Raw genomic sequence first — 27,362 nt, forward strand, 5'->3', positions numbered from 1 at the left:
CTGTGGTGATGAGGAGTGTAAAAGCATGTAATGGTGTTTATTCTGTGGGTTAGTAGGATCTCTCTTCCATACTGAACCATGCAGGTAGAGGACTCTACCTGTATCCACATCAACCATCACCGTCTGCACCACACAGATCAGCAGACTGGACAGCCCAGTTTCTATGCAGTAACGTCTACCAGTGAGTGAACTGACATGATTAGTCTAACTATATTAATAGATGCTGAGAGACAATGATTCATGTCTTTGCCAATGTGCATTCAGGGTTACTCTTGGTCTTCAGTGTTGCTGTTGGGCCTCATTTAAACACACAAGAAATCCATTCATGGAACAGTTTGTTCATTGGGCTAGTATTTGGCAAGTGGTGATCACAAGCTGTCCAGGTAAACAGAGAGGGCCAGCCAGATTGGCTGCCACAGCTGCTGCTAGCCTAGCTATGGGCGTAATACACCCTGGTGCGTCTGTGAATATGTGGGTAGATGCATGTGTTTGTGCACACTCGTGTGTGTGTGTGTGTGTGGCGAGCATTATCTTCAGACTGCTGTTTGACCATGTGCAGCCACAGTTTGTTAGCCAGGACTAATCACTCGAGTCATTATGGAACGCTGGGCCTCCTTGCGACGACTGATTATATCTCAGAGTTGGTAACGAATAGCTGTGCTCTCTGCTTGCACACCTCACACACGCACACACTTCACACACTCACACAAGTAGCCTACATTGTTTTCCTCAGACCTTGGTCCGCTCCAGTCTCCAGGTGATGGCAAAACCGAGACAGGGCTGAATCGTTCACCTGTTTGTTTGTTCGATGACGTACCCGAGGGGTGTGAGGTGATGTTGACTCGTTCCGCGGCACGTTGAGGGAGTTGCATTTCAGGCTGCCAATGGGGTTTGCGGAGGGGGGGGGGAGGGGGTTGGATTACATAGGCATGCCGATTACCACAAGACTGTCACCTGGCAGGAAAGACCAGCAATAGATACCCACGTGGAGGCCTCTTAAGGAGAGACATGGAGCTAATACCCTCAGTAGTCACACACACATGTGTGAAGTGTGCTTGCAGCCATCCCAGCTGTCCATAGTCTCCTGCTGTGTACTGATATCTACTGCCTATTGACTGAGGCTGTCACTGAAACTGCTGCTCTCTGAAACTCTTGTTCCCCAAGACTCAATTGATGTCTTTTGAAAGTTGGAGATGCCAGAAGACCTCCATTGCCTCTGGTGTCAACAGGACTAGGTGGCCTAGAACACTGTGCTATAGGTTTTCTACAGTCACTCGACTATTATGACGCGCTGCGGCAGTGGCCAGCTAGCTAGTGGTACATATTTTGCCACAAAAAGTTGTATATTTCATAAACCTACCACAAAACAAAGATACATTTTGACAACTTTCATGTCAGTATAGCCCAATGACTGTGGGAAGAGTAGCGGTGGCTATAATAATAAAATGTGAGGGAACAGTTAGTGTGCCTGGCTGTTAGCAAGCACACTAATGATCCATAACTGTCAGTGACAGACCTTTGGAGATTCTGTTTGTCCGATAACAGGGAACGATTTAAGCACTATGAAGATGACTCATGCCCCTGTATACAGGCTGTCTTCTATATGGATGTAGTGACATGCATAGTACAAGCCAAGGCCATTCTAACTTGCAATCAAGTTGTAAAGTTCTCCTTGCACGCTGATGAAACAAATACTCCTAATGTCGCTACCTGTTGGCATGTTCCCGCCTAATTACAAAACAATGAAACAAGGTTTGCCGAAAGGCTGATTTATGTCTCCGTGTGTCGTTGCCTCAAACACATTTTATGACCCGTGCCTTTGTGCCTGATTTACACAGCTTTGTGTTTCACTAACTCACTCGATCAGACTGATGACACAGCACTTTGCTGGAGATCACTCACCGTACCACGGGGCGGAGCTACTCTTTATGCCACCCTGTGTTGTTCTGAATCTGATGACTTTGCAGTTCTCATCAGGCTGTCTGAGCGACCAGCACAATGGGAGGAAAAGGAGACAGGGACACTCTCGGTGAGATGTGACGACACTGTCGTGGGGGCAGGTGCCACAGGAAACGAGTCGTTTCACCATGGAACTGAGGTCAGAGGGGAGGACTACTCCCAGTCGGTTCGGAGATCTTCTCTGATCCTTTGTGTCACCGTGTCGAGGGGTTAACAAAGACAAAACAAAACATGCGACAAACCCATCATCTCCAGCGCTAGCCTCCCTTCAGACAGCCTATGACCATGTTCCTCCTCCACGTTTCCTCTGCAGCGGTTTCGCCGGCCAGCGTGTCCTATTCGTGTTCGAGCATGACGGACTGTTTCCGTCTTATGTAAATGAGATTACACCACGGCGCTCTAAGGCCAAGTAGTCCAATGTGTTCTGCAACACTGACAAACTGCCCTGCTGTGTAATACCCGTCTGCATTAGACTGACCCAGTGCCGGGGAAATCCTCTACTTAGCAGACTCCAAGATGTGGTCGGTGATTGGGATGACACGCCCGACACCACAGCATGGTTATTCCCTTCCTGCTGAGTGGTCAGCCATCCACCATATGGTTTGACTATAAGAATCACTTAGGCAAATCTGCCGTACATCCAGCCCTTATGCAACAGAGTGCTGTATCACTTTAACTGGCATCCATTCTCTGCTTTGCGCTTCATCTCCTTCGGGGTGATAGATGGTCCAAGGTGTTCCTCGTTATTGAGTGAGGATGAAGAGAAGTTTAAAGTCGCTAGCTGGCAGATTGAGGTTTTAGATGTGATTATTCAGGTACAGTCACTGGTTAGATTACCTCTTCACACCGTTCATGTTTAATGGAAAGATGTAATTTGCTTTTATCAAGACGTTCCCGACTGCCGGCCGACTCCAAAAGGAGGAAGGGAGGGGGAGCGGGGGTGGGAGTGGGGGGGGGGGAGCAAGGTGCAGCGGAGGAAAAGAAGCTGCCTAATGAAAGACCAGCCAAACGGCAGAGAAGCCGGTCCTGCTTTTTTCATCTTTTTTATTTTATTTTTTTTCTTCAACAGGAGAGAGTAGACCTCTCCTGCTGTCGTTGGATAAAGCGCAGCCTCGTAAGACTCTGTGTGATCCATAACTGTGATTGCATCCACCCCCTCCCTCTCTTCCCCCCTTTCACTTCCAACAATATCCATTCACTTCTGGTCCTGACACCCTCCGCCCATCGCTGCAGCTGTCGGATCTCTCTGCTATTCGTGGTTCCGCTGCTATATCACGAGCACAGAAAGGCCCTGAAAGACATACGGATGCTTACATTTTCATCCAGAAACAAGAATTCTGCTCGGAGTTGAGCTAGATTAATGGAGCTCGTTATTCAGCTTTTTCCAAATAACCGAAGGCAAAGGACCCAAACACCGAATAATTGATTCACACTTGCAGTCGTTTTCGAGTTTTGGCATGAAACACAATTTTGTTTATTTGGTGATGAAAAAATGGGGACAAGAAGTGTTATTGCTTAAAACTGTCACCCGGGGTACATTCCTAGACAGTTCAATGATATCCGTAAGAACAATTACGGGTATTAGATACGAAACAGACATCAACAAGAGAAATGGTGGCATTACGGTGGCTTGGTCATCTTGCTTAGTCATCAGGTTCATTTCATACAAGAAGGGTGAAGGGTGTTTTGTATAGCTCTCTTAAGAGAGATAGGTGTATATTTGTGGCGAAATGAAAACAGTCTTCAAAGGGAGCACAACTGGAAGGTGGAGAGATGTAGAGAATTTTATTCATGGAGAATAGAATCCCTTCTGATTCTGATTCTGATTCAGAAGGGTGAAGTAGGGATGTGACCCTTCAAGACAACCCTGTGGTGACATGGGATGAGAACAGAACAGAGGTTGTCATGTCATGTCCCGATGCCTATTTGTTTGGATGAATGCCTGCACGTGAGGCCCGGATTTGAACTATATCGGTATATGTGTGTATCATCCGGGTGAAGAGGGCTGCAAATTTGACTAATATAGATTCTGTCCAACGTGCTTGATATGGTTCAGCTGGTGTGCATGGCCTCTGGTCCTGCCACACAGAAGGCCAGCTTCAGCTTATCACCAGCTCCCAGAATAAGCCTTCTGTGGAAGGTAACAGTGCCAACTCCTCCCAGACAGAAGCTAGAAGTCTTCAGTTCTCCAGTCTTCCTTGAAAATAAGACGTGTTTCCCGCTGCGCTTTACAACCTCGTACAAACCCTAATGTACACACGCACAGCTGTACTCTCATTGTGTCGTTATCTCTAGGATTGGGATTGATGCTTTTTAAAGGGGCCTAGTATCTACTCCAAAAACAACCGTGTTGGTTTGTTTGTATGCGTGAATGTGTAGGTTTCTACAAGTGGTTTTCGTATGTTTCAGTGCATATAAGCAACATTGAAGCTGAAGAGTAATCCAAGCCTGTTAACTGTTAACTGTGGTCTCTCCTCTCTCTCTCTCTCTCTCTCTCTCTCTCTCTCTCTCTCTCTCTCTCTCTCTCTCTCTCTCTCTCTCTCTCTTTCTCTATCTTTATATATATATATATATATATATATATATATATATATATATATATATTCTCTTTCATTTTCTCTTACTTTCTCTATTTCCTTCTGTCTGTCTCTCTCTCCCAGGCGGGCAGGCAGTAAGGCTTGACAGAAGATGCGACGGGGGTGGTGTCTCTTCAGATGGCTGGGGACAGGCATGGCCATCCTCTGTCTGCTCTCCTGCAGCCTGGGGCAGAATCCCGAAGGTACATTCAAACACTGGACTTAAATGCGACCGAAACTTAAATATTGAAATTCAAACTTTTCCAAAAGTTATCCTGTAACTGTAACTTGTCTTGTGATGTAGTGAGGACATTAGCCATTTCTTGGAGAACTTTTGATGGTTTTCCGATGTTCTTCTGCATGTTCTCTACTGTGTTTCTGTGTCTTTACTCCAGGGGTTAAAGCTAAGGGTCATATTAATCATATTTCTTGATAACAGTCCATGAAGTGTATAGAGCTCTGATAGATTGGGTCAGGGTTGATGCAGAAGTTGTAGCCCTGCCAAGCATTTATAACCATTCCCATTGGAAGGTCAAGGGGAATCAATTGTATTTAATCCACAGAGGCAGATAGCAATCATGTCTTTCTCACATGGGCATTAGAGATACTCTGGATGATGTTAAAGCGTGTAGCACTCACAGTAAATCCCCCCCACTCACCAAGAATCCTACCACCCACATGGCATATTACCACTGCGAGGTCATTATGAGTTCATACATCCAGATCACCCAGACATCTAGATGAATGGCCCTGCTTAGATGATTCACCCTGTAGTTTTATGTTAAAGTACTTAAAGTACCTAGGGAATCCTGGTACTCCCAGTGGTGGGTCTTTATTTTCTGTCTCGTGTTAGTAGAAAGTCGGCACATAGAGAGCGCTGAGGTCCTAGTCAACCAGGCAGTGTCCAGTACTGACCACGTGACAGGAATGTGTCTCGCTGTATTACTATACGCTTTTTGATGTGGTTTCATGTGTGCGTGGTTTGGTACAATGAAAACATCGCTTCTTTTCCCTGTCTCCGTCATGCCTGCATACTGTATTTCTTTTGATTGGTTGATTTTCAGATTATTACACTGCAGCGTGGGTTGACAGGAAGATGACATGGTTTCAGATCAGGGAACGTCTCAGAATGAAAGTCGGCGTGGCAGCGTAGTCATTGTCGGTATTGTAGCTCTAAATCAAGACCATGAGGTGTTGAGTGATCTCCTGAAGGTGACAAGGGTGCATTGTGGGTGAAAGGCTCCTTCGGGATCCACTCTGTGTCTGCTGCGCTCAGCACATGAACAAATGTGTGTTCATGTTGAGTGAGAAAACCACTAACTGAAAAGCACAGGGTTCCAATGTCTTAGCTGAACATAGCTTCAAGACATATTCAGATTTTTTCCGCTACCGCTTTGGATGACTTTGTCCCAGTATAATGTATGGCTTACCTTGGAGAACCTCTGTTTAGGTGTGAAGCTTTTAAAGCCTCTATATTTTCAGAGCTTTATAGGGGGGGGGGGGGGTGTTGGCTGGCATACAAACCAGCTTGTTAATTAGGTTCAGTCACCTTGAGAATAAGGTAATTCCATTTTAAAGAAACTTGATCCCTAAGTTTGTTTGTGATAAAAAGCAACTCAGAGTTAAGTCATGTTTGTAAGCTAAAGCATTGTGGAACCTCTGTGTACGTGCTTGCATGTGCATATGTGCTAGTGCATGTCTGAGTTCTGCTTGTGCTGTGTTATTTACATAATTGTGGAGGCTTAACTGTACCACCGGCTGCTATAATAGTTTTTTTATTGCTACCAGAACAATCATGTCCTCTTTCAGACTGTTAGAGAATGTAGGTCGCTGGGTTTAGTTTGACTAAAGAAATGTCCAACCAGGACCTAGATATGCAAGCAGTAATCTACTATCCAGTGCTACCACAGATCAGCACAGCTGTGTTTCCTCTCATCCCCAGTTTCTAATGAAACTCATGGGATAACATAGCTCTCATATCTTCATAGCCTGTCTTGAGTAGTGAGGAAGGTCTCAATGTGATGCATGGCTGCATTTTCTGTCCTTGTCCTGCTCTCTCTCTCTCTCTCTCTCTCTCTCTCTCTCTCTCTCTCTCTCTCTCTCTCTCTCTCTCTCTCTCTCTCTCTCTCTCTCTCTCTCGCTGATTCTCTATGCTGTGACCTGGGTCTGCGTCATAAAGGAGTTTTCATCCCACTGATTAGTACACGGCCGCACTCTGTAATTTGAATCAATGCAGGCACAGATAATTACATAGGGAACAGGTGGATATTACAGCTAGTTACAATGCTTGCAAATGAACCCTGATTTGATTATTGAGAGTTAGCCACTGTGGAGGAATGCCAGAGACTGAGTGTTTGTGTGTGTCCAGTGTCACCTAGGGAGAATCTCGATTTTAGTACGTATGCTTTACCTCCCTCTCAACCTCCTCTCTTCCATAAATCTCTTTGCACTGTCTATCTCAAAGTGCCCTCTGCTCTTACTGGCGGTTTATTCTCTAACTGACATGTTAGATACCTAACCTACTGGGCTGAAGGGTGAAACAATGTAGATGAAGAGGTTTATCATTAAAATGCGGACTGGATTCATCTGAGAAATGTTCATATGATAGGAAATAGTGGACATAAACTTGGTCACACCTCTCTCTCTCTTTGTCTCTGTCTCTTTTTTTCTCTCCTCATTTCATGCCTCCACTCCACCCGCTCAATCCCTTCTTCATGAGCCATTGTCTAGACGGCCGTGCTAGTCCGGAGCTGGGTCAGTCGGTGTGTCTGCGTGGGAGCCTTTCAGCGCTCTGTTCTCCTCCAACTTTACAGAAGCCGCTTGTCCATCACTCCTCCCCGAGAGTCTGCCCACATCCCAGTCTAACAAAGGTCAATGAAAGGCCATCCCTCCATCTGGAAAAGACCGCATGGATATTATCCATCCCAAATTCTCTGGCAGACGTCGTTTGTTGGTGTGTCTAGGTGTGTTTGCGTGTTCATGCGCACTCCTATTGTGGGTGGGTGCATGTCGATCTCTCTTTTTCTTTTCCCCCTTCTCTCTCTTCCTCTTTCTCTTTCTCCCTCTCCCAGTCTCGAGGCACAATTGTTTGTCTATTTCGGGGCTTTGACTGATTATTGGCCAGATGTGCAGACGGTGTCTGGCTGCTACAGCCCAGGGAGGGTGGAAAGCGATGGAGCGGATGGATGTTTTAATCTGGCCGCCGGCGGCAGGCTGTAATCAGGCTCTGTTTGGGCCAGGAGGGCATGGTGCCGCCAGGGGCCTGGCGAGGCCGGGTCCGGACCTCCTCCTGGACCTCTGGCCGGCTCCAGGGGAGCAGCTTGACCTCGCAGCAGTTCACCTGCTGTGTGATTGCAGCTCTCTCTCTCCCCCTGTTACTGGCCCCCCCCCCCCCCCCCCCACACACACACACACACACACACATCTCCCGCTCCCCCTAGAGAGGAGTGGAGACGGGATGGAAAGAGAAAGGGTTTAAAAGGAGGGGATGCTGCTCTGACACGCAGATTCACCTTTCTCTCTGCCTTTTCCACCAGACCTGCACACACATACCCACTCACGCGTGTCCCCCTTCGCCCCCACACACAGCTTTCCCTGCATTTATACGTGTGCAGATGTGTTAAAAGCAGACCTAAAGGTGTTTTGAAGCAAATCCTTTCTTGCAATTGATTTGACTGCTTTCCTCTTGAGGTGAGTGGGAGGTGTGGGAGCAGAAGAGAAAGAGGAGGAATTCTGTGTTTCGACAAAGTATGAGTTGCCTGTCATCAAGACTGCTTATTTCATGTCCTAAGGTGAGATGTTTTACTTTGCCGGAGAGTTTCCTGCTGTTGGGGAAACCTCTGGTTTGAGCTCTCTAATTGTGCTTTGGGAAGAATGTGTGGTGGTGTGGGGTGGTGGGGAGGATGTGAAATTATAGAGCGTCCTGACTTTCCCCACATACCCTCCGCACTGCACTTAACTAAGGGCTTCAGGCTTTGGCTTCGGTTCCACAAGACCTTGGACTCCAGAGTGCTGCTGAGTTGAAGAGGGGGCTGAATTCTTGGCAGGGCTGTGCTGCCCTCCACACTTCCAGTGAAGCATCCCTCCTCCTTTCTGGGATGTATAAACAGTGCGTTCCTATTTTTTCATGCTGACTTTTCCCTGTGACCTCCCATTAACCAGTGACGTGAGACGTTGGACAGGCGCCCTGTGCCTCTCAACCCGGCAGCAACCTCCGCTGGCGCCGTCCCAGGGTGCACTTCAGACCTCAGGCTTGACGCTTCATGCCAATGTAGTAAACCTGCCCTACCTGGGGAAAGGAAATGGAATCCTTGTGTGTTCAGAGTCCCCTACAGCACCATGGAAAGCTCTGTAATACCGTAACCTTTCACCCTGCACACTTTAAGTGGAGGATGATGAAATCCCCGGCTTGGTGGCTCTGCTTGTGTCTGTGTCACCTCTGTTGTAGTCCGTCAGGCTGTGTTCCATCCTGGAGCGTCTCGGCCCGTGAGAGAGGCCCCCCCCCCCCCCCCCCCACAGGGTTCTCCACCTCTCTGTCACCCAGGTTTGATATTTATATAAAGGGCAGGGGTATTTATGGCTGCATATGGAGCTATTAAAGTCTTTATGAGTGGAAGGACCTTGTGCTTGAGCTGAGACAGATACATTTATCTCGAGCGAGAGGAGTGGTTTACTTTACTCTCCATTGCTCTTTCAGGGTGTCTGGCTAAGGCCTTGTCTGGCTGGGGCAATCCACCACAGGGGTCGATTGGGCTGTGGTCCTGTTGAAGGGTTTCCTCAAAGTGTTAGAGGCTGGGTGCCTGGTCATTTCCCAGGCCAATTTCGGTGAAAGATGGCCGACCACAGTGTGCAACAAAAGCTCCTTATGCAACATAAAGCCATATCTTGTTGAAAATAAATCTTCTCTTCCATCTTACATTTTGGGGGGTTTCTAGAACCAATAAATATTTCCAATTGAAGTTTCATAGCTCGAAGGGGTGCGAATTGGTGATTAGGACCGTTGGATGATCTTCTGTAATGAAAGCAAATTACCCAGAGGTTCAAATGAGAATATTTAGATTGTGTTAGGATTAGCCTGCTGAAGCAGAGGAGTGCCTTGATTACCAATTACCCATGGAGTGTTGCTTTTGTTAGCCTGATGCCTCTCCCTCTTCCCCTCCTTTCGCATCTACTGCTGGGAACAAGGAGATAGCACCATCAGACGAGCGGGGCTCCCCTCAGAGGAACACAGAAAGCAGCCTAGTGTTTCATGTTGACGAGCGAATGCCTTGTGCTCAATCAGCCATGGTAATGGAGCAGGCTGATGCAACGCAAGAGAGTGGAGGCTAGCTCTCCATTCAGTCCAAGCCTCCTTCAGCCGAGCCCGCACCACCAAGAGCCTGCCCCTTTGCTGTCTGATGCGTAAGAGACGCATTGGCTGCTTGTTAAGGAAAATGGTGGCTGTACTGCATGGTGCTCTTTTAGTCCAGACCTTCAAGAACTCACTAACGAGGGGCCTTTCGTACAGTGGCACTGCCGGAGAGTGGGAATCCACGGGTTTTGCCTTCTTACAATCTTTGTTGTCTTGTTAAGTAACCATTAGCTAATGCATCCAGAACGCCGGGACGCCAGCACAGCACACAAGTAGAGGACTGTTGATCCACTAGGGAGTAGGCATGGTTTGGTCAAATAAAACGTGAAATGGATTTATTTACTGTTCATAAGCCTGCCTAGAGACCCACACTGAAGCACCAATTCAGGCCAGAGGAAGGGAGGTTACTGTTTTCGAGTTTAATTGTAGCATAATATTTTGGTTTGGCATTGTGAGGCCTTGTAGAACAAAGCGTTCCCATGAAGTGCCATGCAGTCCTCTGTTCAGAGGAATGTTCATACACAGCATGGCTTTTCCCCAGCATGCCTGCTTCTGCTGTGCTCTTATGTATTGATTTAGTCTGGTAATCAATCTATACAATTGCTCCCAACATTCAGTTTTTTTATTGTGTGTTAGTTCTTGTGGGTTTGGTGTGTGTGGTGTATGCGTGAGCATGTGTTATACTGTATGTACATTGTGTGTGTGTGTGACTGCTTTTCCATGTGCCTCCTTGCCTGTGTGTGTGTGTGTATGTGTACAGATGTGTATGTTGTGTGCATGCTCCAACATACTCCCCCCTCCTCTTCCTCTCTTTCTGGTATTTTTCTCAGGGCAGCCTGTATCCCTGTTTTGTACTGTGTGCGCACAATTACACTATTACAGCACACTTGGTTGTCTTATATGTCCTTACAATGTACACTGCCACAAAGTGCAATGTCATCTCTATGGTCTCCTACAACTCTGCCTCTAAAACCAAGTTAACCCGCTACATGCCTCCTAAGTCCAACCTTTATCTTTTTAGGTTTGACCCTGGTCTACTCGATAAGTGAATAAGTCTGTAAGCTGCTTTGCTTTGGTGTGTGTGTGTGTGTGTTTGTCTGTATTAATAGTAGGTTTAATACTGCCTTACCAACCTGGGGAGTGTGGTGTTTGGGCATTTTAGCATGACTAAGCAGTGTTTACTCCTATGAGCTCAGCGCTTAAGGGGAGCAATGGGGGGCAGCAGTAGAGAACCATCTCAAAAATTCTCTCTCATAACTGCATGAGGCCTTCCCAGAGGGACCGTGCCTCTATGGGAAATGTCAGAAACAAACAGATAAACATCAACACGCTGCTGAAACATGACGAGGTGCTTCTTTTGGGATTTGTAGTCAACATGTGTCTCTGTACGCCGCTCGCTTTGAGCTGATGGGGTTGTCTGCTTGTGCGGGTGTCTGTATTTGTGTGCGTGTGGGCGTGTGTGTGTGTGTGTGGAGTTTTTGTTGTTGTTGCTGTTCCTCCTCTACAGTGTGAGCTGTGTTCTCAATAGGGGACCATTAGCAGGGCAACACCATGCATTGTTCTTCCTCCCCGCATGACTGCCTTCTCTACTCCAAGAAGCCCTTTGACATTTCCACACACACACACACACACACACACACACACACACACACGCACACGCACACACACACACAGACAGACAAACACTCTGCACACACACACACACAGGAAAATACTTCTTGTGATCGTTGTGGGATTTCACAAAAACGGCGGTTAGGATTACAAACCCCATGCCTAGACACGCGCACACAGTCTCTCTCTCTCTGATACTATGTGGATCTCCTCACAGCTGATCTGCATTCTCAAGTTTATGTTCTGCTGTGTTTATGCCACAGGTTGTTGGGTCTGACCCACTTGATATCCTCCTGTTGTCAGTATCAAAGAACACCTTGCTTTCTCTGCATCGCAGGCAGACAGATGCCTCTATAATTGCAGCAAAACACTGTGACATTGAGTATGTTTCAGTTCCTATGAGCTGGAAACCACCTACACTGCAAGCAAAGGCTCAAAATTACTTGAAACACACACGTTGTCATTGCACATGTAGTTCCCCCACATAACACAAGTCATAACACAAATAATTGAAGCCAGACATATAATGTATACATATTTCCCCCTGTGTCGTGATACAAACATAAATGGGATGAGTTAACTACATGAGAGAGTCTTTCCATATTTTAGCCTTGGGTTTTCCATTCCTACTTTTTCTATATGATCCGTACCTGTGCTGTGGACAAAGCTCTAATTAATATCACAGCCTAATTATGACACCCTTAGGTTGTATTACTGATTAATGTGCACTTCATAAACCTGCATTACTGGAGAGGCTGGGGACCATGCATATTTGAAAGAAACAGTAGCCTCTCGTTCACACCTAGAGACAAGTGTTTGGTTACCTGAGTGGAGCCAGGCAGCATACGGTCAGTGGGGAACCTGAGAGGGAGGGGCTGAGTGGTGCCTGGTGACTGGTGCCTGGTGACAGGGTGTCAGTGCCCGACTCCTCTGTCCCTGCCTGAGGACATGCAGGGTAACAAGACACCTCAGCTGGTCAACAGGCTGCGCGTGTTTGTAAACGTGGCCTTGATAAGGATACTTGAGGCTAAATGACTTACTGTTTAATGTCTACGTGTGCGTACACTGTGTGTGTGTGTGCGCTGTGTGTGTGTGTGTGTGTTTGTTTGTGTGTCACAGCAGTGGCTGTAATTCAATTTCCGTTCATGTTCTGTTTCTTTTTCAATTTATTCACTCTTCCACACAGCTCTGCCCATTTAAAAACGCTCTCCTGGTTCCTGATGGAGTCTATACTTTTCCATTCGGGGCATGGGTTCATACTGAAAGGAACATGTGAGAATAGGAGACACTCAGCTGTCCTCACTGTGGTATTATGAACTCTAATTCAGTAAAATAGTGTTCATCCTTGCTAAATAATTTCACTCCACAGCTGTCAGCAGAGAAGAGAGTTTCCACTGTAATGTCGGCTGAATTGCTAACTGTTCACAGGGCACTCTCTGTGCCTCCCCTGTGGAATACCCCTCTCCTTTCTCTCCTCCCTATCTTCCTCCTCTCCCCTTGCCCTTAGTCCTCAGAGATTATTTCCTCCCTTTTCTAACATCAAAACTCTCTCCAGAACAACAATTTCACGCTATTACTTTCTTCCATCCTTTCTGTTCTGCTTTCCGCCGGCACCACTAACTCTGACCCCCTCCAGACTGGAAGTACGAGGGTAAGAGGATAAACAGTACCTTTTTCCTCTCTCTCCTCCTTTTGTTCTCTTTGCTTTTCTTTCTTTCTTTCTCTATATATTTTCTTATCTTGTCTATTCAATTCTGTATTGCGATTTCTTCCTTCTGTCTGGCTGTGTCTCTGTCTCGACCGCTCGGATCTCTTTGACACACACACACACACACAATCACCTGATCCTCACTCACTGATGGAGCATAATGCCTCTCAGAACCTTTCAACCCTCTACCAGTCAGAGGTCTAGGCTGTCATTGCCTTCGTCTCAGTGTCTTGTGGTAGCTGCCCTCCATCTGTGGTGTTTGTCTCGGTGTCTGCCTCGCTAATGTCATCCCATATGGCTGTCAGGTGGCACAACATGGCCACACAGTCTCCCAGTCACCTGCTACCCTTCAACAGTCATTGGCGCCTCCATGTCACCAATACGTAACAACATAACACCCATCATGGCAGCTTATGTCAACATCTGATAAAACAAACAGTGGATAAAGCCCTGGAGAAGGGACAGGGGGTTGGAAGAAATATTCCCATTTTAAGTCATGAATTTAGAATTTCTCTTTAGAGTCCAAGAATCATGTGATTTCCAGCTATTAGATGTATCTCGTCAACTTAAACTTGCATTGACGTACTTATATCCATGTATATCTCTATACATTATTTGATAGAAGCTGCTATTAACTCATACACAAGCTATTTAAAAATTGTAACACGTTGTAGCAGGAAGCCATTTACTAGTTCTAAGAAGGCTTTTGTGCTCTCTCTCTTTCTCTCTTTCTCTCTTTCTCTCTCTACCACACAGAGTGCAAGCTGTCCAGGAATGGCCCCCCTGCCACCATAGTGACCATCGATGAGGAAAGCCCCAACGGTACGTACTGGACTTCCTCTCACCCGCTCCTTAAAGACTGCTGTTCACTAGCTAACACAACGCGATGCGGTGACGTGACGTGAAAGACGCACCTGTTGAAATCCATGCTGAATTCTGAAGGGGGCGTGTATATGTGTGTGTGTGTGCGTGGGTGTATATATGTATGTGGGTGTGTATGTGTGTGTGTGTGTGTGTGGGTGTGTGCTCAAGCGTGTGTGACATCCCAGGGTGTGATGCTGCTGCGGTACTGTGTACGTAGCTGTACAGATGGTGTTTGTAATAGTCACACTGCATGAATATGTGATTTCCTTCTGAGGGAAAGCTCAAGTGGCAGCTTCGTTACCCAGAAGTCTGTGCTACACAGACCACATCATTGCTGTGTCTGTGGTGCGCGCTGGGCCTCTGGTGGTCGTCTGGGCTGAGCTTGGACAGAAGAAGCGTACTGTCAGTTCTACCGACACACCTGAGAGAAAGGGTGTTTGCACGTTTGTGTTTCTGTGTTTGTGTGTGTGTGTGTTTGAATCTGGGAGAGAGATGCTCGTGACTGCTAGCTTGTCAGGAGACTGTGCTCTAGAAAAGAGGTAGACGAGGGGCGTCTGCAGCCGTGTAACGGCCGTGTGTCTTCTCCAGAGCTCCACCGCAGATATCAGCACTGCAGGTCAGCACGCCTAATGAGCGGCTCTCACGAAAGACAGACCTCTTGTTTACATCGAGTGCTACCGCACGTCCATACTCTTCTTTGGGCGGATGCACACTGAACGGAGTGCGTGGCCACGCGTGCTCCCGTGTGATCGTGCACTCCCGTGTGAATTTGCTCGTACACAAGGCGCCGTGTGTCGTCATCAAGGACCGTGACTTGGCCCTTTGATCGATTGCTGGCAAAAATGCCATGAGACACAGGCAGCCAGGTTTGCATCAGAAAACTTGGACGCTGCCTGTCTGAGAGATTTGTGCTAATCTTCCTTAGAGAACACTCATTTACCTGGGATATGGGTCTCTTCTGGCCCTGTGTCCCTATACTTATCTCTGGGAGATGAAAACGCCCTAACCCATCCTCCTATAATGGAATGTAGAAACGGCAACCAGTCATTATTGACCAAAGCAATTATCCTTCTAAATGTGCTCCATTCCTTCTTCCTGTCACACTGACGCCACACAAATGAAACATAATATGATTCCGTCTCTTCCTGCGTTCACTTTTCCATTAGTTTGCCTCAGGCTGGGAGGAACGGAGCAAACGTGGTGTTCACCAATCCTTCTGTGTTTGTTCTTGGGCGCGGAGAGAGGGTCACTGCATGCCCTCCTTGCCTCTGAGGGGGAAATACTTTAGGCCCGGTGGAGATGAAACGCGAGTGAGCAGCATCATTGACAAATGTTCCCCAGAAGTTCTACAGTTCACAAAGGGAGGGCTTTTGTTAAATTATTAATGGTGACTACAGCTCACCTGGTCATCCGGACATATCTCTATTCAAACATTTTGCTTCACTTAATTCATCTGGAAATAGATCATTCCAGATGTTTTATTACATTGTTTAGTCAATGACATACTTAAGTAGCTAACTAATGGTTGTGCTACTTAACTACAGTATTTTTTAGTTGTCATACAGAAATATGTTGTAGCTTGATATGCTGTTGTAGGCTATGTTAAATACTATTACATGGATTTATTACAGTGTATGCAGATAATCAAAACATGATTAATGAATTCTTATGAATTCCAGTAAATTCCAAATACTTCCATCAACATTTTACACCTTGGAACAGTACTCTGTACTGTACTATCCTGGTACAACCAGGATAACAATAACTATTTAGTCATTTAACCAGGCAAGATAGCAGAACACCTGGGACAGACCTATTGAATAGGTCACTGTCATGTATTTAACTCTGGAAAAACGGTGTTGACAATGTGGACAGGCTGACTGAACCGCCTGTCCACATTTCTAAGATAGATAAATAATAAATCAGAGGTGGATGCTGAATAGATTGGCATCAGGATGTTTACAGTATCTTATGACTGAGGTGTATAGAGAGATGGATATGACATGGGGATGAAACCCGTCAAAACAGATTGAACAAATCCGTCGATGGTTCGATGACTCCAGGGATGTCGTTTTTTTCTCCAGGCGGTATCGGAGTTCTTTGACCTTTTTTCCCCCCCCCCATCTCCATCTCAGTTGTCTGGCCGTGTGTCCGTGGGGGTTCTGCTTGGTGAGAGTAGCAGCTGCTCTGGAGGAGGATGGGGAGAGGGGGGGAGGGCAGAGGAGGAGGGGGGCTCGTGGAGGATGGGGGAAGGAGGGGGGGTGGTTAGCCTCTGGGACCTCAGTAGCCTCTCAGACGGATCGTATACCAGAACGTAGAGCCAGCCAGCACAGAACATCATTGGGCCAATGAAGATCCAACTGACATACTGTGCGCATGTTTTGTTTTGCACAGCAGAGCTATTTACTTGCTGTCAACATTGCATTTATCAATGAAGTTAATGATGTTGAAAACATATTTTCATATTGGTAGAAAGGATTGTATGGAAGGTACATGGAGAGCCAGACAGACACAGATGAAGAGAGGTGCTGTAAAGAGAAAGAGAGACAGGGTGTGGGGGGCAGAGGGAGGTAGGTCTGAAAAGGTAAGACAGCTTATTGACTGAACCACTCCAACAACAGCAGAAGCAAATAAGCCCATCCATAAAGTGGAAGGCAGTTTCCTACCTCTTATCTTGTCACTTGCAAATTCCTGATTTGTATCATGCGAGGCCCGGGGCTTGTGAAGATCCTTCTTCCTCATGCATATTGAGCGACACCTTCCTGGAAATTGAAAATAAAAATGAGGAAGCCTCGTAGCTGAGGGTTTTTTATTCAAAAGGTGCCGTTTAAAAACTGACAGAAGTTGTTTCAATCTCCATCTCAGTGCCAGGTTAAACGAGTACCTCACTGCCTGGTCAACAACAGGGTTTTATGGTCAACCTTCATTCGAACTAGCTACAATCAATTCACTACAAGGGTTCAACGCACTACACCAGGGTCTAGGAATCAGCCACATGGCCTTACTGGGATGAATGCTAGCTTAGCAGAGCTAAGTCTGTTCTGTAAGCTGTTATCTGTGGGTATTGCAGTCTCTCTTTGTAGGCACTCATGTCAGGCTTTAGAAAGCCGTGCCAAAGACAGGCACACCTCAGGAAACGGACAAAGCTGAAGTGGAATCAAACAGCCAGAATAGAAGGTGTTGATGTTAAATGCCATTCATCTACTGTCAAGGTCTCTCCAGGACACTCCTTCCCCTCCTCCTCCATACCGCACCTCTCCCTTTTCTCTTTTCTTGTCTTTTTCTCCTGTCCTCTTGTTTCCTGTGTTTTCTCTGTTCTGCCTAGAGGGGGCGGTGAGGGTGGGGGGGTGGGGCAGGTGTATCTGCTTAGCTGAAATGATTGCAAGGCTAGCAATATGTAATTAGAGAGTGTGGCAGGATTAGTATCCAACACCTGCCACTCCTCTGGATTAGAGATAAAGATAAATAGAGAGTGAGGAAGGGGATGAGAGGAGTGAGGTTGAGAGCAGTATTGGACAGTCTGAGTTATTCAGCCACAATGCACCTGTTGGTCGTTTTTGAAGTGCTTTTTGGGAGTATGCTTGTATCTCTGTAGCTGTGGTGTATAAAGAGACACTGATTAATTTGTATTTCAAGGCACAATTTCACATTTGTTTTTTTTAAATGATCAGTCAGCCAATGTATTCTGAGCTATCACTAGATCCTTTGTCACTGGAATACAAACCACCAACAAAACCAGAACCCGGCAGTTTACACATTTCACTTTGTCTCCAACTAATTAGACAATTATTAGTCTTACTGTTGTTGTTCTCTGTACACAAGGACACATTGTGTGCTTTTGATGTGTAAATAAAGACTGCAATTAAAGTATTGTGTTGAGATAAATGGTCAGTCTAATTAGTTGTGTTGCTGTGGTAAATGACTGTGCCTCTGTGTTTACCCTCATTAAGGTGCTGGAGAGACATGGCCTTTGAAGTTCAGCACTGCACTGTAGCTTGATTTTCATCCACCTTACATCAGATGAAAACCCTCTATCACCACACTATACTGTAAAGGAAATTGAGAAATTCACACTCTAAGCTTCGAGTGCTTACTTACTGTTTCTATTCCCACTATTTTAACAATTGAAAAAAGGGCACTCTCAACATATCGTTCCGAGTGGATGCTGGCATTCTAAACCCACACTGCATTATTCAGCTGTCTGCCCGTGAGGGAGGGAGATTGTCACGTTTGTTTACGGTTGTCCAACTTTCGAGACTATTTGTCATTTTGTATAAACTACTCACATAGTAAACCTTGGGGGTTCCTTTAGAATAACATCTCACTGTTTGGTAGTTTTCTGGTAAGTTTCTACTGCTCTGTCTGTGTATAATTGTTTTATGTGCTCTACAAGTTCACATGGTGTGGACGGGGTGGGCCGCATTGAACAGATTAGGTTTCGGTTGTGTTGGTCCATTAGATCATGATTTGCATTCTCAGTTGATAATGAAATGGCTTCTTCACCACCAATTAATTTCCAACACATTGCAGAGATTACCCATGGCTGTAATGCTCATACTCTACATTAAAGGGATTGGTCAATTTCATTTTCCTCTTGGTACTCATTGACCTGGACATTTTGTTTTTCAGAACAATGTATAAAGCCTAATGGTCCGACTTCACTGCAGTCCTCTCTCTCAATTATATCATGAACGAAGATTATATCATAGTGCAAAGAGAGTGATGTGAGCAGTCATATTAAAAATAACCTTCTGCACACCTACACAAATACATAAACAGTGTGCACAGATTCAATCTCCATCTACTCCCTCTTGTGTATCATCACAAGTTGAGAGGATGCTTTTACCTCTATTGTCAAACTACCCATGTTCGCTGAATTCTCTCATTTGGGCTCTAAGACCCAGAACTGTGACCGTACAGTCACGGTGTTGCCCTCTGGCTGGGTACAGAGGCACCTCAGGAAGCCAGTCTGCTCATGTGGAAGGCATGCGAGGCAGAGCTCATGTGCCCTTGCTGTAGACAGTGGTAACAAGCAGGGAGAGTGCAGTAGCAAGGTAGCGCATGCTGCTGGGGCATTGTTAAGACACTCATCATTGCCAAGCTGAGGCTCAGGGTGTGCTACCGGAGGCCGGCTTCAGATGCCTTGATCTTTGCTGCAGTGGCTTAGGTCTGGAAAGTGTTGATGGAATCCACCCGGCCACCCTCTGAGAAAGAGAAAGATATGTGAAGAGATGGAGCGAGAGACTGAGGAAGGAGAGAGGGAGAGAGAGAGAGAGAGAGAGAGAGAGAGAGAGAGAGAGAGAGAGAGAGAGAGAGAGAGAGAGAGAGAGAGAGGGAGAGAGAGAGGGAGAGAGGGAGAGAGAGAAATTATGTTCATAAAGCCATTCTCTTTCAGATTACGTTTGTCTGGCGCAGTATTTGGTCTGCTTGTCTTAAGTCTGTCTGGCTCACGGAATCGAAGCAAGCTGGAGATTGAAGGCCTATCCCAATGATGTTCTTGTGACCCAGATGAAAGAAAGGAGAAATAATCCAAGACAATGCCTTGGGACAATTTTATTATTTTCGTGAACAGGAGGGCTGACTGTAACTTTGTGCGTTTTGCACTATGCCTGCTTTCTCCTGTGGGGGGACACTAGGCCAATTTCTCCATCTCTTTCTCCAAATACAAACTACTGTATGGAACAGCTGTTCCTCTCTTCCATCAGGCAGTGTGGCTCCAGTTTACTCTGGCAGTAAGGCATAAACAGACAGATGTTTGTGCGGATCAAATTACACCAGATGTAATTAGAGGTTATTAAGCACTTGGAGCACTAAGATGGCATTGGTGTTAACATTCTCGCTCAGTCGAAGGCGGCTGTAACTTACCACATTTGTCTAGCTGGCAGAGGATGCACTGTGGTGAGTCCCCTGACAGCTGGTTTGTGTGTGTGTGTGTGTGTGTGTGTGAATGTGTGTGTGATGGTGTGTCCTTTTGTTTATATTGGAGATAGACTCTTATGTTTGCTGATGTCACACACTACATGCTGTCCTGTGTTGTATTGTACATCATTAACAAAATCACATTTCATGCCTGGTGTAGGATCATATTGACACTACAGTGTCAGTGTGTGTTTTCCATGCGCAGGCTTGCTCAATCTCACACTACTTACGCCTAGTTGATAGGTGTCCAAAATGGGCTTGGGTGAGAAACTAGACGTATTTAGCACTGCGGGCCAAACACACACACATTGACACCATATATCGGTCCCTTGATGAATCCACATGCAAGGCAGTGTCTGTGGCATCATCAGGCTTGTGATTGAGCTTGATTCCGAGGGAATGACGGCCGTTCATAGCTAAAACAAATGATTGTGCTTGCTCTTTTACTACAGACTACATTACAATATGTTCTATTAGCTAGAAATAGCTGTTGTACTTGGTTGTCATAATAATTGTGATTATTTGTATTGGGCACATCTTAATGAATATGTTTTGGTCTAGGCATGGACTTCAGTCATCAAAGCTCAGAAGACATGAAAGGCATTTGCCCCAAATGACCTGATACCACTCACTCTTCTGTCTCTCTTTAATGAACAGTCCACTGGGGCTCTCTTCATAAGACAAGTGTACTTAAATTGTAGTCAAAGATCCATCTACAGGTCCATCTACAGTCTGTCTCTGTGCCACTATGAGAGGGATCTGTTTGATGTGGTGAGGCATCGGGGATGCAAGTGGTGTCTGAGAGAAGGTCCTCCCTCCACACCCAGAGGCCCCTTTGAACTGTGTGAGAAGGATACTCGGCAAGTGTTAAGCTGGCCTGTGGATCATGGCCCCGCGTTGACTTTAGCTCCAACACCAACTCCTAGAACAGAAGTATTTCCAGGAGAGGAGAAGTAGAGAAGAGATTCAGTATACAATTGGCAGGGAAGCCTAGTAAGGAAGACCTGCCAACTTGGTATGCTGGATTGGTGGATGAATAGAAGTTTTGACACTTCACAGTCACATCTCTTGAGACTGTGCTGGCGTGCATCTCATTGAGAGGTGAGCAGAATGAAAGGGTTGTCGCAGAGGAGAAGCGTGGTGTAATAATTACCTATAGAACGCAGACGGCCTCTCCTCCCCCACATCTAATCTTATCAGCCATGATGAGCCATGTAATTTATGACCTCTAGTATGTGTTCTGAGAAGATGTAGCTCCCTGATGAAGCCTTTGAAGCAGAACTATCTTTGACGAGACAATGTTTTCGATTAACGGACGTGCAACAGCAACCATCTTCAACTTTCAACGAGATTCTGAGAGATCCATTATTCTAATGGCCTCATGTTGATGTCAGGCTGAGATGATTATGTCCTTCTGGTTGCAACACAAATGCATAAAAAACATGTTACCAGAAACAAGTGGCCCAAAAAATAAAATAAACATTGGAACAAAACAAAACATGAAACATTGGAAGCAGCTCCACTTATCATCGCTCTTCCATAGACGCTACTACTTAAGAGTCTGTATGATTCTGCAGTAAGGGTGAAGCCTTTTTATTAAAGCATAAAATACTGGGTGTTATAGGGTAGAATTAAAGTAATCATTAAGACGCCACCTTCCTCTTAGCTTTTAGAGCTCAATCCTCTACTTACTTATGGTATATGTGGGAGATTAGCGCTGCGGGTTGTGAACTGTTTTAGAACATATTTTAATCCCTGCACAATGTCTCTGGAGTCTCTAAACGTGTTCTCATGTGACCACATAGAACAAATAAGCGTCTATTCTCCCTCAAGGGTGGTACCAGCTTTATTCAAAGATATATGTAGTCTTGTGGTTTGCCTAAAGATGTATGCACCAAAGGGGTTGACCCCATACTCCAAGCCCAAGTGTTAACCAGTAGACCAAGACCATAGTTCCTCACCACTTCTGCTACAGATGGCTCCAAATCAAGGTGTCATGTGTGACCAGAATACCAGTTATCCAGGACAGCATTGACTGTCTACTGCCAAGCGCGAGGCCAGAGTCATAAATAGTCTGCTCATAGGAGACCACCACAGACCTCAGCTTTTAATCTTCTACTGATTAATAGCCAGGAAGGAAATGGTGCAGATAAAGTGGCCCGTGAGGACCATCATTAGGAAGGCCAGGGTTTGCGTTCAGATAGCGTTGGGTATGCTGCCGTCTACGTTGGTAGAACATGCTGAACCAGCAGAGACCTGGCCTGATGGTGAGTGGTATTCTGGATCATAGACAGATGTACTTTGTTCTGCTGGTTCCTCTCTACAGGCACGGTTCTGGTCGAGAATATGCAGATCAATGGAAGAGCCGAAGATCCAGACAGAACCATCTCCCTGTTGCTACTGGGGAACTTTGACCACTGGGTCATTCTGGACTCAGCGAGGCAGAGACTATTTTTGAACAGTACCGGACGAGTTCTGGACAGGGATGTGAGTATGACACTTGGAGGACACACATTTTACGGGCAGATATTTTCAGATTTAACTATGTTGTATTTATATAGATTATGTACTGGGGTATATGCGTGGGTCTTTGTATTGTGTTGAGTGATTCATAATGTATCTGGTGTAACTGAGTCATGATACTTTGACAAATTATTGAGTATTCCCAGTAATCCTGCTAGAAATGTCAAATTCACAATCCTTCTCAAATATGAGTGGTAACATTTTTACTGCATGTAGGAATCAAATGGACTTTTGACAGCTAAAATCATTGGCCACTGTAAACACTGGTACTGGTATCATTTCCAGAAAATGCTAAGGCTCCTGACATATATTCATTCTCCTACTCCTGGATCGACTTCTCTGCAATTACCTTATAGCGCTTTGTTTGCCAAGACTTTTCTTAGCAGATGTGTCTGGGAGATTTCAAAGAGACTTTATTGGCCGGGCATTCTCACTCCAGCTCTTTGCTCTGAATGGCAAGATTTATTTTCTCAATCATCGAGGTGTGGTGCTGTTTTTCTTTTTTTCCTTTTTTCCTGAAATGTGTCTGTCCTGGTTGGATTAGTTTGAAAGCATTGCCCTGGCTAGGATCCTATCTGTCGCTTCTCAGCGACCTGTCTGGGTGTGTACAGATGGCATGTCTAGATTGCCAGAATATTGGTGGGTAGCAATGGAAAGGTGAGGAGGATTCTGTGTCCAGATGACTGGCATGCACCTGTTTGCTGTTTTGTGGGGCACAAGAATTAAGATAAAATCAACCTGTAAGAGCTTTGACCATAATAGTTTCATTAATAGATTCATGTGATATATTTTCAAACTATTGTTTAATTGACCATCTCTCTCCTTCTGTCTCTCTTTCTCTCTCTTTCAGCCCCCCAACTACATCACTACCATCGTGGTTCAGATACAGTGTACCAATGAACTTGTTGGCACTGTGATTTTGCACGAGGTCCGCATCGTGGTGAGGGATCGGAACGACAACACGCCTCGCTTCCAGCAGCCGCGCTACTATGTAGCCATCAACGAGGTGAGAGAGAGAGCACCAAGGGTCGAGAGATAGAGAGAAACAAATGATTCTTAATGCTCTCAATGCCTGTCCATAGCTGAGTAACCATTGGTTGGGCTGTGACCCCCCTCCCAGCATCATCCAGCATCATCCAATTAGGTTTGACAGTTTTTGTGACCCCAGATGGAGACATCCTCATTCGCTGATTAAATGCTAGACGACATGCTACAGTAAATGCCTAACCAACTGATTTTTTTGTTATACAGAACAGCTGTTACATCTAGTTCATACATCTAATCATCCTTATTCATTATGTTTTTGTTTGTCAGTGTAAACTTGGAATACAATGTGCAATTTTAAGTACATGGATTTCACAGTGTATTGTGTGAATTTACCTTTTAACACTCACACATAGAAAATGATTTATAGAAGGTCTAAACAGTAGCATACTCACGTTACTATTAATCAGATCACAACGGAAAACTACCCACGTACTGAAGCAGAAGAGATAAGACTGAGCCTCAGGTGGATTCCTTCATTTCCATCTGAGTATATTTTTTCCTCATCTTATTTTCCCTGTACACATTCTGCTCATGGACGATGGGAAACACTGTGATAGCTATTTTACGCACGTTAGGCTGCAGCTGCCCCAAAACAAGACAACAAAAGCAGACCTTCCGCTCTTCAAGATAACTACTCTACCTTCAGCACACAGAATTTGCTGGGGAATGCGTGGATGCACGCAAGCTTGCGTGTCAGCAGTGAATCATGGGGTTTGTGTCTTTGCGTGATATAGATGTCACCATGCTCTGCGAGTGCCCCCAAGAGCTTACCCATGATGCCTTTGACAACTATTATCAGCTCGGGGAGTGTGCATTTGTTCAAACACTCAATTTATTTATGTGTGTGTGTGTGTGTGTTCCACATGTCACAGTGTTTGTGTATTATTAAAAAGGAAGGTGATGACTGTGAGCCAGTAGACTCCCTTGTCCCTTGCCGGTTGTTTCTGGAATAGCAAATGATGTGTGTGCCATGGATGTGTGTAGAATTCATAAACCTGTTACGGAGCAAATCGACATTCATTACGACATTCCATTCTGTAACATCAGTTGTTCACTCAGCATTTATTTCTACAATATCTCAGCTGCATCATTGTCCTTTTGACACCAACACATTTTGCTAGGTATATATTTTTGGATGTTGTTGGCGTGTTTACAAACACAAGCACATTACAAGCACGTCACATTAACATATTAGCATTGTTGATGTGCATTAGCATCAGCCACTGCTTTTCATATTCTTGAGTTGAAGCCATTTGCAGAGCATGGCTATTCTAGAAAACATAACTACGGAGAACATTTTCAAATATGAATTGTAAATAGATCCATGCTCTACATATGTGTGTTGTTCATACCGTAAAGAATGGCAGTAAAGATTTGTGTTACACCCTTAATTAACTTGACTGTAAGGACTTCCCTTGCTATGCATCCATTGAGATGTGCTCTGGTAAACGGAAGAAGAGCATTTCAGAAATGGTAAAACTGTGCTAATGTTGCAGGTCAAACTTAGACCACCTCAAACTCAGTCTTAGAAGTAAGAAGAACTAAGATTATTCATTGCTATTCAAGTAATATTATTCAAGCCAGTGGGTTGAATCATCCATTCCCTTTAGAGCAGCAAACAATATAACATTTATTAAATCCACAGTAAATAAATAAGATGTCTAATAAATATATGTGCTATGATATAAATACTGCCTTGCATCTAAAATGTATTATCCCTTCACAATCTCCTGAACAACACACACATTTGAGATGTCTGTTTTATTTACACCATAGTGATGGTATGGAGGTTGAGGCCGGAACCAGGGAAGTGACTGTGGAAGTAGCTGCACAATGGCTTCCAGGCTACTAGCCCTCAGAGCAACGTGCGAGCTACTTTCCCACCCAGTTCACGCTAATTAGAGCCCAACCGTTTTGATGGTGTGAAGGGGAGAGCGTGTCTCACACAGAAAGGGTCTGAGTGCTAATTGAGTGTTTCCCTAAGTGGTCTCTGTGCTGGATGAGGACTGTTGACAACTCCCCTCTTTCTCTGATGTCTTGGCTCCTAGCTGACTCCAGTGGGGACCATCATCTTCACAGGCTTCTCAGGAAACAACGGTGCCACTGACATCGATGATGGGCCCAATGGACAGATAGAATATGGCATCCAGTACAACCCCAATGACCCGGTACAGAGATCTACTGCTGACTTTCTCTCTCAATAAAGATAGCACCATATGAGAACCACCCCATTACAGTCGTTCATCCCTTCTTCTGTTTCTCCCAATTGTCTGTCTGTCTGTCTCTCTCTCTCTCTCTCTCTGTCTCTCTGTTTCTCTCTCTCTCTGTCTCTCTGTCTCTCTCTGTCTCTCTCTCTCTCTCTCTCTCTCTCTCTCTCTCTCTCTCTCTCTCTCTCTCTCTCTCTCTCTCTCTCTCTTTCTGTCTTCAGGTAGCTAACAAAACAGTGTATGTAGCAAACACTCTTTCAGGCTTCATTGCTCTGGCTGAGAGACTGAACTATGAAGAGAGAACACGCTACCTGGTCATTATTCAAGCAAATGTAAGTCTGTCAAGGTGTTAAGCTTGACCTTTACACTGTTTTTGTATGATGTTAAATTGGCCTTTAAATATAACTCCATGTGCCAGTAAACTGACTTGGTAAAGCTTGTTTGGTTCAAATGCTGATGGAGCTCAGTTGGTGCTTTGTAGAATTGTTAATTTGTAAGATGGAATATGGTCATTCAGCTACTTAAAATTTCACCTTAACTAAATTCATCGACGTTTCACAGGCATACTTGAGGGAAAGGGTGGGGGTTATATTCCTGCTTTTGCCTGACAATAGTCAAAAGAGACTCATTCTTTTGTCTTTGTCAAACAACAACGGTATTGTTGATATGCAGACAATTAGTTTGTTTTGATGCTGCTGTTGTGGTTCATACAAGCAAGAGTCATGGATTGGAAATTGTATTTCTTGTTTTTGTTCACTGCTTGACAGAGAAGTTGTCTCATCACAGAAGACGCATTATAATTGATTTGCATTTGTTATGGCATATGAACAGTTGTTTTTTTTCTGCTTTCCAACACAACATTTTTGAAGTCAATTGTGAAGAGCCAATTTTGGATAAACAACAAACATCAGCGTAGCCTAGAGTAGACTTAAAGCAGAGAAAGAGGCAGAGAAGTTGCCCCCTCCACAGGTTTTGCATAATGACTCCAGGCTGTCTATGGGGTTTTGTTAGATTACTGTTCATAGGCTAACAGCTTTACATATCAGCTTTGATTTAATTAGAGTTTTTACAAGGGGAAGGGCAATCACCCCCAGTCTCCCACCAGGCAATTGGAGGGAGACATATTGAAAATCAAGGAGCACTAATGAAGCCTGTTTAAAAGCTGGAATTTCAATGAAAGCATTTTTGTGAGTGCTTTTGAATGGTCTTGTGTATTACTCATGGTCATTAGGCACAAAATCCCAATGTGGATTACGAATCAAACACTGGAATGCTACAAGAGAGAATTATTCATTTGTAATAAACTTTGATAAATCAAGAAATGGATTTGTAGAAATAGAAGTGTCTTGTGAGTGAGTGATTGAGAGAGATATACAAAGAAATAAGGTGATAGAGGCCTAACAAGGTTGACATGGACAGATAGGAATACATATGCAGTGGCCGGTTATTCATTATCTCACTCTCTCAGAGGAGCTTAGGGGAAAGGTTCGACATCTAGTCCTGTGGGGTCAGCCATTGGGAGCTCTCGCCTCTCCCTGGCTGTAGACAGGGAGGTGAGAAGGGGGAGTGGAGTGTGTGGTTGGTACTAGAACTGGCAA

The 27,362-nt window shown here is 45.2% G+C and overlaps 1 protein-coding gene across 1 annotated transcript in view; it reads left to right on the forward strand.

The window, feature by feature from the left end:
* LOC146268280 (protocadherin-15-like) overlaps window positions 1-27,362 on the forward strand; it is a 106,196-nt gene that overhangs the window by 6,174 nt on the left and 72,660 nt on the right. The window contains exons 2-7 of the mRNA XM_084709441.1: window positions 4,620-4,738; window positions 13,961-14,026; window positions 22,314-22,474; window positions 23,361-23,516; window positions 25,606-25,725; window positions 25,986-26,096. Of these exons, the coding sequence (XP_084565567.1) occupies window positions 4,648-4,738; window positions 13,961-14,026; window positions 22,314-22,474; window positions 23,361-23,516; window positions 25,606-25,725; window positions 25,986-26,096 (705 nt within the window). The 5' untranslated portion in view covers window positions 4,620-4,647. The remainder of the gene's footprint in view (window positions 1-4,619; window positions 4,739-13,960; window positions 14,027-22,313; window positions 22,475-23,360; window positions 23,517-25,605; window positions 25,726-25,985; window positions 26,097-27,362) is intronic.

This window comes from Hypomesus nipponensis, chromosome 11, assembly GCF_054491055.1.
Source record: "Hypomesus nipponensis isolate SF chromosome 11, ASM5449105v1, whole genome shotgun sequence".
NCBI classification, from domain to species: Eukaryota; Metazoa; Chordata; class Actinopteri; order Osmeriformes; family Osmeridae; genus Hypomesus; species Hypomesus nipponensis.